Source organism: Ostrea edulis, chromosome 7, assembly GCF_947568905.1.
Source record: "Ostrea edulis chromosome 7, xbOstEdul1.1, whole genome shotgun sequence".
In the NCBI taxonomy this organism is placed as follows: Eukaryota; Metazoa; Mollusca; class Bivalvia; order Ostreida; family Ostreidae; genus Ostrea; species Ostrea edulis.
In genome coordinates, this window is record NC_079170.1 from 87,266,718 (window position 1) to 87,282,598 (window position 15,881).

At 37.2% G+C, this 15,881-nt stretch overlaps 1 protein-coding gene across 3 annotated transcripts in view; it reads right to left on the bottom strand.

Annotated features, from left to right (window-relative positions):
* Window positions 1-2,428: 2,428 nt before the first annotated feature.
* LOC125655338 (E3 ubiquitin-protein ligase PDZRN3-B-like) overlaps window positions 2,429-15,881 on the bottom strand; it is a 98,893-nt gene continuing 85,440 nt past the window's right edge. For 2 of the 3 annotated variants that reach the window (XM_048885597.2, XM_048885599.2), the window contains 5 exons: window positions 14,006-14,068; window positions 12,200-12,298; window positions 8,882-8,995; window positions 7,468-7,596; window positions 2,429-4,942 (listed from right to left, as the gene is read on the bottom strand). In XM_048885597.2, coding sequence (XP_048741554.2) covers window positions 3,452-4,942; window positions 7,468-7,596; window positions 8,882-8,995; window positions 12,200-12,298; window positions 14,006-14,068 — 1,896 coding nt within the window. In that variant the 3' untranslated portion in view covers window positions 2,429-3,451. The remainder of the gene's footprint in view (window positions 4,943-7,467; window positions 7,597-8,881; window positions 8,996-12,199; window positions 12,299-14,005; window positions 14,069-15,881) is intronic. The other variant, XM_048885598.2, reaches the window with a different exon arrangement.

Consider the following 15,881-nt stretch of genomic DNA (forward strand, 5'->3'; position numbering starts at 1 on the left):
TCGATTATGTTTTACCTATTTCTAGCTAGGGCTCCAATTCCTCACAGTTTGTCAAGTGTACCAAGTATTTAATTTTCAACTCAAAATATATATAGTCATTATGTTATAACATTATATCAAAAGAATTAGATCATATGAAAATATACCAACAAATGACTTATCAATATTTTATGTGAGAACAATATAAAAGTAAAAGTCACAAAAGATTTAATAAAACTTTTTTTCTACCCGCTTTAAGAGTGTCACCACATCATTAAACGTCCAAAAGGACAAGCCATGCCTGATTCATCTTATCCATAGGAAGCAACACTCGATTTTATTGAAGTAAAGAAATGTAAATTAAAAGTAACTTTTCTATTTTCAGCCATTTCATGTATCAAGCATCACGTGTACATCTGTCTGTAGGTTATCTGTCTGACTGTCTGTAGGTTATCTGTCTGACTGTCTGTAGGTTATCTGTCTGACTGTCTGTAGGTTATCTGTCTGACTGTCTGTAGGTTATCTGTCTGACTGTCTGTAGGTTATCTGTCTGTCTGTCTGTAGGTTATCTGTCTGTCTGTCTGTAGGTTATCTGTCTGACTGTCTGTAGGTTATCTGTCTGACTGTCTGTAGGTTATCTGTCTGTCTGTAGGTTATCTGTCTGACTGTCTGTAGGTTATCTGTCTGACTGTCTGTAGGTTATCTGTCTGACTGTAGGTTATCTGTCTGACTGTCTGTAGGTTATCTGCATCACGTGTACATATGTCTGACTGTCTGTAGGTTATCTGCATCACGTGTACACATGTCTGACTGTCTGTAGGTTATCTGGCTTGACTTCTGTGCTGTCAATACTCATATCATACAGTGTTGGAAACTGGGCTTAAAAACAGTATAAAAGAAATCCCAAGTTAGTTTGACTCGGGCAGAACTCGTATGCACACAGGTAGATGTTCTTTTTCCTGGAAATCTGAGCATCATTGGATATAAATTTTTTTCTTTAATTCCTGTTTCGTGATCATATGCAATAAAAAACTAATATTTTCATCCGGCCGGTTAGAATATGTTCTCAGTACATCTTGCTTGACGTAAGAGGCGACTAAATGGGGCGTTCTTTCGAATGAGACCACAGAAACCGCCGTGTCAGCAGGTGTGGTGTATGAAGTGCAGAGCATAGGTCTAAGCCTTTCACCGCGGGCAACGGTGAAGTCTCCATATGAGTGAAAAATTCTCGAGAGGGACGATAAACATACAATCAATCCATTCATTTATACTGATACTTTAGTCCCTCGTCTTTATGCGGGTGGAACCTAAGTAATTAATTACCATCCCTAAGGAGTATAACAGTTTGGTGGTCTAACTAGTATCAGTTGCGTCGTGGTTGTCTGTCTTTCAGATCCCCACAGTTCACCTCCTTAATCCCGGGACACGGCCACTGGATGATGCTGATCAAGTTTTATTGATCGATGTACCTGAACAAGGGTTGTGTTGCTGTGATATCACAGATCCTCAAGTACTCGGCGTCCGTCTGCATTTTTTTTTTAACCCTAACCTATATCCTCGTATGCTTTATCGATTGGACAATAATTATAGAATGACTCGGAAGGCAAAAAGACCTTGATGTCAGATGCTGAACAGTCAAGGCCACAATGAATTAAGAAACGACCTTGAGATTGTGTGGCCACGTCGACGGAATATCACTTAACCGAAACACTTCCCAATGAAAACCCCATGTTTTTGTTGCAAAAGCCAATGCTATTAAGCTTCTTTGGGATATTTTGACACCATAATTCAAATATTATTCAACCTGCAGACCTTTTACAGAAGTAGGTCACTAGGTCAAAGTTTAGACCACAACAAAAACCCTCAACACGTCTGGGTACCCTTATGGTCACAATGACACTTTCTGTTATACAGATGGCCTTACATGAGGGAAAGGTAGCACTAAGAATAAGAATATATTTCATAGTTCCCTAGTATTTTAAGGGTTTGGTTCCAAGGATCCAAAGAAATTTTGATACTGAAATTGAACAAGTAGTTTCTGAGCTGAAGATAAGAAATTCGCAAGTTTCCAAACGTTGACAGACCAGAAGATTGTAATGTAACACGAGTAATGTAATAGATAACTAACAACAGAATCACCAAAGGCTCACATTAGTAACCGGCAATGGGTTTATATCAAAATGACCAGATTCGCCACATCCTGGGCAGTGTTGCAAGTTATAATCTACAAAAGCGGTGATGCCCAACTCATATGAAATGGATTTATATCGAAATGACCATTTTCACGACATCATGGGCAGTGTGCCAAGCTATAAACTACAAAGCAGTGATGATCAACTCATATGAAACATATCATTTGCCTAAACACAGCACTGCACTTCGAGCTTCCAACCTAGAGCTACTGTAGTTGCAGTATCCCAGAAGCGGCAAAAAGAGACACAACATTCTGTTCATAAATATAAAACAATAATTTATTCAAGTTCTGATATCACTGAATTCTGAGGAAAATAATGAAGCACAAATATTTTCAAAATGTTTCCATGACAATGTGTTGCAGTTCCGACTGACAACAATGTTTATAATGAATCCTATGATAACAGGTTATGTCCACTTCTACAAAGAAAATGTTCAGCTGTTTTCATTCTCCAGTGTTTTCCTAATCCAGAGATGAGAAACAGACAAAACACACAAATAATACGTACTAGAATGACATGAATCTGCAATTGACTAGCATATATCTTTTGATATCATTTACTTAAAAAAAAACTAGATATAATATTAGTGCTCTTCATATAAAGTTGATATTTCTGACAGAAAAAATAGCAATATAGGCAGGGGACTATAAGGTGAAAACAACATGGAATTCATATCATCTGTCAATTACATGTACAGGCTTGTAATTTGCATTTTTAAGATTTGCAAGAACAGGATACATTTAACAAAACTACAATCATCTGGGATTTTTCATGATTATATTGCTTTCAATAATATCCTCTCTGAAACAATTATTTTTAATAAATATTAACAATACAAAATATGAAGAAGAAAAAAAACAATGAATAAATGAGGGGAAAGGGATTCTCCCTGCTTTCCACCACTGTCAAGAAGTTCTCCATGAACAGAACTCTACATTACATCACTACTTACATATCACATACAAATGAATTACTCATGACTTACAGCACTTGCACTTTACTGCTGCAATATGCAGCATGGAGTTTCTAACAACATTCCTTGCTTTCTTTCATATTTATGCACGACAACCACATTTGTCTCACAGCCAGATTAAATCAGTTTTCATTCTTAAAACAAAATTTCCTTTGAAATATTTACATTCCATAGGAATACAATACATTAATATATATATGAACAATAATCTTTTTTTTCCCCGCACTAAATGATCACGTCATGTCACAATATATCACATTTATGCAAACCATTAGTCCAAGCATTCACTATCACACCAATAAAATCAAACGGTAGTCACAGATAGTAACGGGTTGTATGTTTTCCCATCAGACACACGACTCCCATGAGCCAGCATTTCCTGCACAGTCACAAAATTGTCCAACACTTTCTTATTTTTATGCTTCATCATTTTCCGATGACTCAGTTCGACTATGTTTACTTCTTTCTTTTCCTCAGCTTCTTTCAAGGTCTCCATTTTCGCTTTCATCAAGCATTCTCGTTTTCGTTTGTGGTCGCGTGCCTTTTCCAAGTGCTTCTTGCGCTCTTCCTTTGACCAATAACGTCCAAATTTTAATTCACTCATTGCATCATCATCTGTTGTCATTCCACATCTTTCCTCTGAAATTTTCTTGGCCCTTTCTTTCAGGAGCTTGCTTTTCATTGGACGCCGCGTGATGTATCGAGTTCCGTCTGGCCGTCGTTTTACCACCCACTCCATTTCTCCACTACTGTCAGGGGGTGTGGCTTTTGGACTATCTCTTGAGACATTCAGACTGTCTCTAGATTTACTCTCACCTTGTCCACTTACCGAGCTAGCAGCTGACGTAGGAGGTTGAGGAGAACACCCATTATTTCTCCTGCTCCTCATTGGATTTTGTTCAATTTGTTGTTGAAAAAGTTTTTGTTGAATGGCTATTGTGTGCTGCAGATTTGCTTGGTTTGTGTACATCACGTCAGCATACTGCATGTACAGATCCTGGAGCGATTCGCCCATGCAGTTCTGTTTCTGCAGTGTGGACGACTCCTTGAAGTCCGCAGCGATGGATTGGTAGTCATCACTAGAACCATCGTTCGGACCACACGGGGTCTGGGTCTGTTTCTCAGTGTCACTTAATGCTGAAACATTGGTGTTGGATGGTGCCAAGCACAACATAGAGTTTTTGAAATCTCCTTCATCTGAGCCTTGGTTAAGTTCTAGTGTGAGTGGTGTGCTTCGACAGCTCTCGCCGGTATTGTAAGCACTTGTGGTTGTGGACGCGTCCTTTTCACATTGACTTTTTGGCTGTTGAGTAGTAGGCTTGGGTAAGGTGTCGCGGCGATCCCAGGAATTTGGGTTGTCATATAATTGCACATATTTTAGATATTCGAGCCTTGTCCCCATTCTAGGCACAATTCTTGGACTTTTAATTTGCACAGCTTCTCGTTGATGCTGCTGTTTAGTAGTAATGTCTTTTGTGTGTTTGTCACACATTTCTTGACACTCCATGTGTATAGTTTCCATTTCTTTATTTAAAAGAGCAAGCTCGCGCTCAATGCTGCTCACCGAGTCTTTTCTCCCGGAGTTCTTCTGAGGAGAGCTCTCCATGTTGTTATTTACACACCTGCTCTCTAGATGAGCACGAAAACTGTCACATTCATTTCCATAGTCTGTCACATTAGTGTCGTGATCAGTCACTTCATTGGACAACACACTGTCGTCACTGTAATTCAGATCCTTTCTTCGGAACCTGGAGGTTGCTGCCGGAGAATTGGTACACTCTGTATCGAAAGGATCCTGTAAAAAAAAACACACACGGTCAGTAGCTCAAACAGCTAAAAACAACAAGAAATTAATGATATGTCTTGAATGAGAAATTGTTTCAGTGGTTATTTTATGGGAAGTTGATGCAAGTCTGAAGCACGACTCCGGTGAACATCCTTTGGAAGTGATTGTCCCTATTACCACTATCAAAATCCATCCATTTAAAAGATAATGTTTGATACTCATTACACTGATAAAATAAACTCTCAGTTCCAAATTCTTCAGTAAAACTGAGTTATCTCTCCTTGCTTATGAGTATGGCATCAATGGCATCGATCCCACCCCATAAGTCCTGGATGTATCAAATCAGATCGTTTCCAAAATCAATTTTTGGCCATATAAACAACTTGTCTTTTTGAAAAGGACTACACAAACTAACAGTAATACTAAGTCCAATTTGACCCCAATTCATTTGTTGTTAAAAAGAATAGATAATAATCATGATTCACTATGGAGGACATCAGAAAGATATTTTCCCACCATTTTTTCTATTGGTCAAATTTAGCATTATAGCATGCTAATAGTTCTAGTTAACTTATACATGTACATACAGCCCATGATGTCTATCTTGGCATTTGACAATTATCAAGAAGAATTTCAATGTAATAAATAAAAAAGTTTTGCTATAAAAAAATTTAATGCTTCCATTTTCTTACTATTTCAACATGGTAATCACTGAATGTCAAAGAAATTAAAGACTATTCCAGATTCCAGGGCCCCAGGAAAGACAACTGCCACACTTAATTCCATCTGACAAACTTTAATGCAGTTACCTTGAGATAAAACCAAATCCAACCTCCTTGGCAGGGTGAAATATACAAGTATAGACTTAGTGGGGTCTGTGAGGGTTGTGTTATTTATTTAAAACCTTCATAAATAAAGCAGCTATTTATACCACTAGCCAAGATTTAAAAAATTGTGAATATGACCAAATGTAAACGAATCCAAGATTCATATCTGCATGAACTTGACATGCAATTTCATTTAGCGCTGGTTGTTGTTTTGCATGTTAACATTGGAGATTGTTATCTTGGGCTTCACCTTTCTGTTAATTTGTAAATGGAGACTCGGATTGTGAGGTAATATAGAGCAATGCTGAAGGAGACATCAGGCAATCTGTCAATCAAACTGGAATTACTATACAGCTAAATAGTCTAAGTCTCCCTTTAACTTATGATATGGTGTTAAGTCACTACTTCAACCCCATAAAATAGCCAGCAACAATTAAAAACAAAATCCTTATATTAATACATATACATGTATCCGTATGTGTATCCCCAGATTGATTTTCTTTCATTATCTTTTATTTTTCAGAGAGTAGGGCTTAAAATTTACCTTTCAACAAAAAAACAAAAATTAATTTCTTTTGGTAATTCAGTCATCCTAGAAGTTAAAGAGTTCTTCGATCCTCTTAAGAAAACTACAAAACTAATTTGAATCTTTTTTTGTTTGTTTGTATCTTCCCTGGATTACCAGATCTGACAATTCTATAGTTCAATTCCAAGATCAAAAGGTAGAATCAACAGATCAAAAAGAATTGAAAAATGGATTCTTTCAAAAGAGGAACTCATTCATCTCAACTGATAAAACATAGTCTATCAAATATTGGTCCATTTTCAGTTTTATTGAGATAAGCTTGCTACCCCCTTTGTGTAAAAACCTCCCAATCACTCCATGAAATGGGGAATATATGTTTGAAAAAAGAGGGAGCCCTGGATGGGAATCAAAGCCTTTAATTGTGGCTTAATAGAGATGTTAGGGACATGAAAGATCTGATGGACAGATACTTTCATTACACCAAACAAACTCTGGTGCACTCCACAATCCATTGATAAAATATCTTTCATTGATAATCCTTTACTGTTCCAGAAAACTTTGTTTACTTTTCACACCTCAACCTTTTTCCTTTGTTCTTTACAAGGTGGTAACTAAGATTCCTGTTAGAGTCATTTACTAATTAATCAAATTTTATCTGTTAATTCTCTCAAACTGTGCAAAACAATTAAGCTGTAAAAGGAGCTCACAACTGCTGACGCATTGCATCAGCTAAGAGTTTTTAAAAAGTTTAATATCATAACAAATTTTCTCTGAAGCAGGTGTCTACCAGAAACATCTGTATCATTCACATCTCAATCCTTTAGCCTTCATTTCTAAGATGAGCTATGTCTTTACGTGCAGCCAAAATGATCAATATTTGTGATCAGACGATAAGATGTACAGATGAAAGGGAAAGATGATTGAATCTAAATGAATCTAAAAGAAACATTGATGATAAAATCTTGTTTATTATTGATGGTAGGGGAAATGAAAGGTCTCTTTTTTTCTTACTTATTCTTATTGAAGAAACAAATTCTTACTGAGGAAATGAACTCTATTATTCTAAAGGTCTAGATATCTATAAATGTTGACCATGGTTTACATTCAAAATCAAAATCACAGTAAAAAGTACTCTTATGCATCTAGAAAAAATCATACAAAAAACTCAGATCGGTACAAACCTGTTCAGAGCTTTCGTCGTTCCTAGTGCTTTCATCCGTACGGCCAACACCACTGTCCTTTTCATGCTTGTGGAGTGAATTTTCTGTTGTGGCGGTGTCAGTTGTGCCCCCTTCTTCCTCCATGTGACCCTGCATAATAAAAAAACCAGCAACTTGTCACAAAGAACTAGAGGAGTGCATAGATCTGAGGATTAGAGACCTTCTGGACAACAAATCTGAGATAATATTGCCTCCTCAACATGCTGAGCCATGTTAGTGTGATATTGATCAGGACACCAGAGTCTCCAATACTCACTTCTCATTGAAAGTTACAACACCTGAAGCGTTAGAAATACTTTTTTTATCTTATTGATTAGGAGAGGCTGGGTCCATGTAACATGTTTTGGGGATTACTTTCCTGTGGGGCTATGAAGTGGAATATCTTGTCATCTAGAGTTATCATGCAGCTTCTAATGAATAAGACCGAGCTTGTCACTTTAACAAATTACTGTGTGGCTCAAAACAAAAAACAAAAACTTACAGAAATCGTGAAATAAAACAGTTTATGTTATGCTACTTCGTAGACTGCTGAATAATTAAAACAGAAGATATGCCATGATAATTACACACAAAGAGGTGTTTCCAAGCTGTGTCACATCAAAGAAACAAAACATAAAAACCCCACTCAATCTAAGACAATGGCAACACAAAACTTGTTTCTGTCACTGAACAGTCATTTGTTTAAAGTCGCCCCTTGGAGCCAGAGCCGGCCCCTGTGCACATTTTTCACACAACTACAACATGCCCTTAAGCAGGCCTTAGGCAATTTTTGTGTTTTCAAACTTTTCCTTTCCCATTTTTCTGTTTAAATAAAACCCTTTCATGAAGAGCTGAGTCATGTCATTGAGAGAAACTGAACAATATTAATCTCTTTTCCTTTGATGACATGCAATTCGACAAAATCCACACTTTGTAACAATGCCAAGCAACAACATCTGCAAGCACATTAGTAATTAGTTAAATGATAGAATAAATTGACCTAGAAATCCAAATAAAGACAACATCAATTTTTCAACAAACAAGCCAAAATGATTCAGCAAATTCTCCTCAAATGTCATTACATCTTCAAAAGACAGAATTCTGCTTTTGTATTCCCAACTTAACAAGTATTCTAACTAACGGAACATTTTCTTCCATGCTAAAGCGCAACCTACTGTAACAGTGACTAATTGCAAATATAAGTTTTAATAGGTATATCATTGCATCTTCAACATGTATATCATGATACAGATATTGGGTATATAATGTACATTTATTAATATATTCTATCTAGCAGGAGCCATGCATCAGCAGATTAATGATACAAGAATGACAAGCACATTGTCGCAATATTAGACTACACTTGGGTATATACATATATCCATGCACAACCTACCCGTGCCAGCATGGAGGCCATGATTTGCATGTTGTCACGGTGATGTTTTTCAAGAATATCCATATGTAAATCATCCAGGGTCACATTCTGATCCTCCATGAACCCATCATCCAGCTAAAAAAAGGGAGATAATTCTTACACTATAATCCAACACTCTCATCAGTGATTTTTCAGGGTGTGACACGATTAAAACCTCAAAACCTTGTACAAAAGACTATCAATACTGCTCATCATACCAATCACTTAGGTCACATGACTAACTATGACATCATCAGCAGGTTAACAAAGATATGATGGACCGCTAATTTAAACTCAAACCTTTGACAAACTGTTACCGTGGAAACAATAAACACCATCTGTTACAATGTCTCAGTCTGGGCCATGTTATGACAAACCCTCATCACAGCCCTTTGATCTTCCCCATGAAACATCATTTTTGCAATTTAATGTTGAATCTTTTATTAACAGTAACTGTGCAGTGATAGGAGCACCCGGAGTTTTTATAGCTCAATTGTAGCTATGCTGATAAATAGCTTGATAAAAAGTAAAATTGTACTGGCAATGAACAAAAACAGTTTGAACAAAATGAATGTTAAATTACCATCAGTTTCATTACTGTAATTTTGATAAAGTACTGATTATTTTCAGTTCTATAATGCTGGTGCATTCACCTGGCTTTTTAAAAACAAAATCCCAATATGTATAATTTTGCTGGATTGAAGTTCACCGACTTGTCGCCTGACAGTTGTTATTGCAATGTATTTAGCATATAAATATAGAAGTGATGACATCAGCTGGGGACATTGGGGTCAGCACAGAATGTAACCAAAATTTGAAAACTTTCAAGTTTATTAATTACACCTGGCACATCAAACGGCCAACAAGAGAAATTACACCCTGACCCTCCAATTGTTCTGGCCGTGGTAAAATTAGTAAACCACAATGGCTGTTTTCCATACTTTTCATCTTCTATCATTTCTAGGCAGTTCCTTCGCCACTGTTCATTAAACCGGCTGTAAACATTAAGAGGTAAGAAAAACGCAGCATGAAAGGAAAAACAAAGAGATAATGTGCTGCAGGAGAATGTTCAGAGGTGTGCAGAAAAAGTCATTATGTGCATGTCCACACATTGTAGTGTAATTAGGAGATAGACCTCGGCCTTTGATCTCGGCCTGCAGAGGTCAGCTGTGTTAACAGAAAGATGTTTGTGAAGTGTTAATTGTCCATGAAGATTCTGGTGTTTTTGTGGTCAAAATCATTAATGGGAGTCAACAAGTGCACAAATAGTCCAATAGCTGCTCTCAGTTGATACCGCTCAGACGACTAAATCCCATTACCTCAGGAACTGTTTTCATACACCACTGACAATTCATATCCACCTATTGTTAATTTCATCCTTCATGAAAAAACTCATATAACACCTGTAAATGGAATTAAGTTCTTTTCAGACCCAAAGAGTGACAAATAACTTCTATATAACCTATTAATGTATACTTTTGGAGTTCGGGTGGTTTTGGTGGGGGGGGGGGGGGGGGGGGGGGGGGGGGGGGGTCCTTTGCTTTTTTTAAATTTCTATTTTTTGTATTTTGCCCAATATTGAAGCTGTCAACAGTTGATGCTGGTCCACACAAATTATCATCTGCTCTCATTCAAACACAACTACCATGTCAGAATGTAGGTCAGTCTAACCCTATTATGTCTACTCTCTGTCAACATTGCAGAACAAACTCCCAAAAAAGTATTCCACTTGTTCTAAATCCTCCATAACTAAATTTATGGCAAAAACACCTGCTTGTGGTTAAATGACTATTTGTCACATGAGTTTCTCATCCAGATTTTCTGTACTTGACATTACAAAAAGTGTAAATTTTTGTTCTTTCCAGATTCTGGTAAGGTGGGTGACTAACAAAATCAGATGGCCATATGCTTATCTGCTGGTGATTAGCTTTCCAGGTTCTCTGTGTGATTCTGGGGGTTTGTTTTTTTGGGTTTTTTTTTTTTTATATCTGGAAAGCTTTTAATGTTGAATAACATCTTCAGGAATTAATTGAACTAATACTATTCCATTATTCATTTGCCAAAAAAATTAGTTATTTCTAGTACTTCATTGTTTACTTTGTTTTGGAATTACCATTGTTATGACAACAACCTATAAAAGCAAATACTATGTATCTTAAATTCTAAACACTGATGATGCATTTGTATATTTAAAAAAAAGACAAATTCAATTCCGAACCAGTTTTCTTTTTGAGCACTTTCCTGTGACCAGTGTAGCAGATTTCTCCGCCCTGACCTTGCTGCTGTCCACACGAAATGCAACAGGTGTCTAATGTGATTACACACAGCATACTCTGATCCCCTGAGCCAGTTAAGTCTGTCTTGCTTGCCTATCACCCATTTCCATATTCTGACACTTGAATTCACAGCAGGGACATTCTCCTGCATTAACTTTGTGGGACCTTGTGAAACTGACAAAAACACATTGAGAAAAACTACAGGTCAGGACTCACTTTTCCCGATGAACACCAAACTTGGCACACCTGTTATTACATGATCTTAAAGTACATCCAACATGAAAAGGCACTGATACAACTGTTTATGCCAAAGCTAAACAAACAAGAAGATTTAGGCAGGATTTGCTCTAAGGGAATATGACCACCTTGATGTCAAAAGACTTTAGATATCCAGCCAGGGTCTCTCCTAACAATAACCCAACATCCCTCCAACAACTTGTGTCAACATTTGTGATACCTTGATACAAAGGAACATAAAAATGTGCAAATTAATTATTATTCCATGAATACAAGAGTGTCCTTTGCCTCTTCATTATACGGCCATTAAAGGACCCTATGACTCCGGACTATCTGTGTCAATTTGCTTCCTGGCTCACATTCAAAATACGATACAAAGCCTCTTTAAATCAAAATCATACAAAACTTGAAAAGCTGCAACCTAATACATTATCAAAGCAACCCGTTCAGTTCACTTGGGTCTCATTTCTGAATCCTAATTGTGGAGTTGAGGTGTAAACATTATACCCTGTACATGTAAAACAATCCAGATGTCATTGTTCAATATTTCCATACAACTGTAAACGTGATTATGTTCTGAATTCTGAATTAAAACACTCCACACTGATTAAGTCAAGTTTTACACAGTTCGCTTTTGAAATGTAAAGGATCAGAGAGAGTTCTCTCCCATTGATTATATCTTGTTGGAGGAAGGGGGAGGGGGGTGTTTGGGTCTAGAAGTTTACAGCAAACATAATGAATCAACTTTTTATCTTCTTCCCACAACAACTGAGGCCAGACTATTTACCTGCAACTGGGGTCTTGCCAGAAGAAGCCTTATATCCGAGCCTCTTTCTGAGAATAGCTGTATTGCTTGGTCCCGACTTCGCACGTCTACCCCATTCACCTGAAAGTTAAAAAAAGACTTCATCTTCTGTATACATGTAAGCTGATCTGAAGCAGACTGCCCCGATATCTCCTTTCCTGCCAAAACAATTAAGTTCTATTTCCTAGTTTTTAGCATGGCTCACATTTTTGGAAGGGCCTTGATATGAGCCACATGCCTTTACATCAGAGCACTCTACATATAATGGCCATTTCTTGATTTACTAGGTGTTCTAACTCCACAGAACCGCTGCAATCACCCAGCCACACAATTAGGAGAATATTTCATGTAAGAAAACAAGAATAACTCCAAAGTAATCTCAGACATACTGTTGGTTGTAGAAGGGGCTTGTACGCTGAGAATGAATAACATATACTTAGAAAAACATCAGTGGCTTGAGAATCCAGATATTACATATATCTGTGTGTTGTCATATCATTATGTTGTGCAGTACCCGCCAAAATTTCATATCTCTCCCAGACCTACCACAAAGTTCCTCCTATGTGTTATCTTTGGCAGTCCAGATGTCTGTTTATACATACCCCAATTGTATAATATTGTCAGAGCTAACCATTGAAGACGGAATAATCTCCATAACGATTACGGCTATCTTTAGAATTATTTCTTTCTGTATCAGACAATAGACTACATCATTTTCAATATAATCTCTTTTTCCCACTTTTACTTGAGCCTACATAATGGGCTTTTATTGACATGGCTTTAAAAGTATGTCTAGGTTTTTCAAAATCACAGAATTAACGGCTCACCATTTTTTGGACCTATCAGACGACACTGCGGGTTGCATTCCTAAAATTATATCTATATTTGAACAGTTACATAAAAAGATTGATCTGTCTAGGGCAGTAATTAAAAGCATAAGAACGCTTTTAATTTCCGAAATATTTCAGGAAATTGCACAAAACTTGTTCTCTTTGTGGGGATGGAGATTCACTGAGCGCCTACTTGCGGACTTATGGATTTCCTATTTAATACTAAATGCTTTGGAGGAAAGATTTATGCAACAACTTTTAATAGCTTTTTATATAATCATCTGATGCAGAATGCTTTCATCATCCTTTAATGGCTTTATTAAATGCCACTAAGATCTCATAAGGCTAGAACAACTTCATTTGGGTGAAGTTGATTGTACTCTTGTGTCAGAATGGCCAAATGTACCCAATCACACACGAGATCAATATTTTATAATTTCCGCCCGAAAAACTGTGCATTTGAGAAAGGTATATCCGTAACAGAATTGAAAGACAGAATTTATCATCAGGAACAAAGAAATTTATGATATATACCAATTCAATATTTGATTCAACTCGCACCCATTGGTAATTCTGGGCCTATATACGTTGGGCGACCTGAGGGATTTCTAGTTATCAATAACTAAGTAGATGTACATGATAATTCTGTTGGTATCTGTCATAATCTTGCCTGTGGCCGGTGTATCATCCTAATCTATCTAATCATCTAAACAAATAAAAGCAGATAGATACTATTTAGTTTTAAGGACACCATAATCACTTTTCCTTATCCTATACTATAACATCGTTGTGGGAGGGATGGAGGAGTTTGTCGTTGTAGAAGGGATGGAAGTTTTCCCCTCCTAATTGGCTGCGATAGGGAAAAACTTCCCCCATCAAATGCTGGTTCTGGATTTCCTCATCTGAATTTGACAAACTTGATTGACAGGTGGAGAATTTGATTGACAGGTGTTTTTACCTGGAGAACTTGGTCCCCTTCTTTGATGTGCCCGTCCTGAGCAGCTACACTATGAGCCTCAACCTGAAAAAATAAATGATGTATCCTCTATAACCAAGGTTAGGGGTCAATTCATCACTATCCTCAGTCAACAAGTGCAACAGATTTTGATCTACCACTCTCTACAACAGTATGTGCAGATTTTTTCTTTGATCTAATCTCAATCCTGTTTTATTTTTCCCCATCCACCCTTCCATAAACCATTCTTCCCTGCTAATGGCCCAGATTTACGACCATCTTGCATTATTCTAGCATTCAATGGAAACAATCAGAAACCTTTGATGTCTACCCCTGTCAATCTAAATAATGATAGTAAGCTAATGCTCCACTGCAAAGGAGCACAACCCAAAAACCTTGGGCAATCATCAGCATAAAAAATGTGAGGGAATAACGGGGAGGTGGGAGCAAAGAGATGAAATTTATGGCTACCGCAGCAAAAACAAGAACACTTTTTCTGTTTCCCCAATCTGTGGTATAGCAGACCATCCCCTGTCAAAGCCAGGGCTCTCATCTTTACCAGTTTTACTAGCACTTCAAAGAGAGGCTTGTCATATCTTAATGCAGCAAGGTGTAAACGGATTCCCCAGTCCCGCAAAACACAGTTTTCTTCCTAAGTTCAATGAACTCTCTATAGAGATCCAGAAAAAAAAAATAATGAACTTTAAATGATGAATCTAAATCTTCACCAATCATTTTACCCTTTTGGTTTTCAATACAAATGGCTTCCATAAAAGCTAAAATTGAAGTCAGAAGTGAATACACAATTAATACCATCTGGAATCTGATGTAAATACTGGAGTGACACCATACAAGCACTGACAATACCTAAACCATGTATTCACAAGTGTGGCAACTTATGCATTCAATAAAAAGCATGTTCCACTGATGTCATGGCTGTCCCATTCTCAGCCTGGGATGCTCTGTGGGGTATGCTCTCTGGATTGCAGGTTATTTGTGATTTTGGCAGATGCTCTCTGTCTGTATCTATCCCCCAGGATTGTCATTTAGTGCCTAATCCTATTCTATTAGACATAACTCAAGAAAGAACCTTTCATCTTACAGTTTATACCAACAAGACCTGGAGTATTATGGGAAGTACTGACGCAATGAAAATAAAGCGATTTGTCTACACTGCCAAATCATGTCAAGGGGCCTGGCAGAAGTGGAGTTAGAGAAATTGGAAATTTTCTTCTTGCAGGGATAGAAAGTGTTTCGAAATAGCTTTGGGAAATTGTTCTGTCAAAGATTATTACTATGAATATGTAAAAAATAACCTGGTGCATGTTTGAAAGAAGAATCAAAAGATTCAGTAAATACCTGGCCTAATCACCAAGAAGTCTACCTGACAAACACCCATGATGAATATGTCCTGAATACCTCTACTTCAAAGATATGTTGCTAATTGAAGGTCAAGGACAGAAAGTCATGCTAAAGGTTAAAAGATACAAACTAGGGAGTCCATCATTTTCCAACTGCATACTGGTCAAAACATTTCCAAAGTTTGATGAAAATAGTTTTGGTTATTTGACCAATTTACATTTGAGAGAAGTATTCTCCACAGCTGTCGGCTGCTGAAGTAAACTGGCATACCTCAATGATAAGGTTTCCTTTGATCTGAGTGAAATGAACAAGAGAAAGATAGATAAAAGCAATTGATGCCTTCCTTCTAAAACAGAACATTCTCTCCATCAGAAAAACAAAATCGCAGCATCAACAACGTAGTGCAGGATCGAACTGCTCATTGATGTGCAAGAGCATGTATCTAAGCCAGATACGCCATCTCGTATTCATCCATTCATTTCTAGAAACAAAATCAGCATTTAAAGAGGGAGAGAGA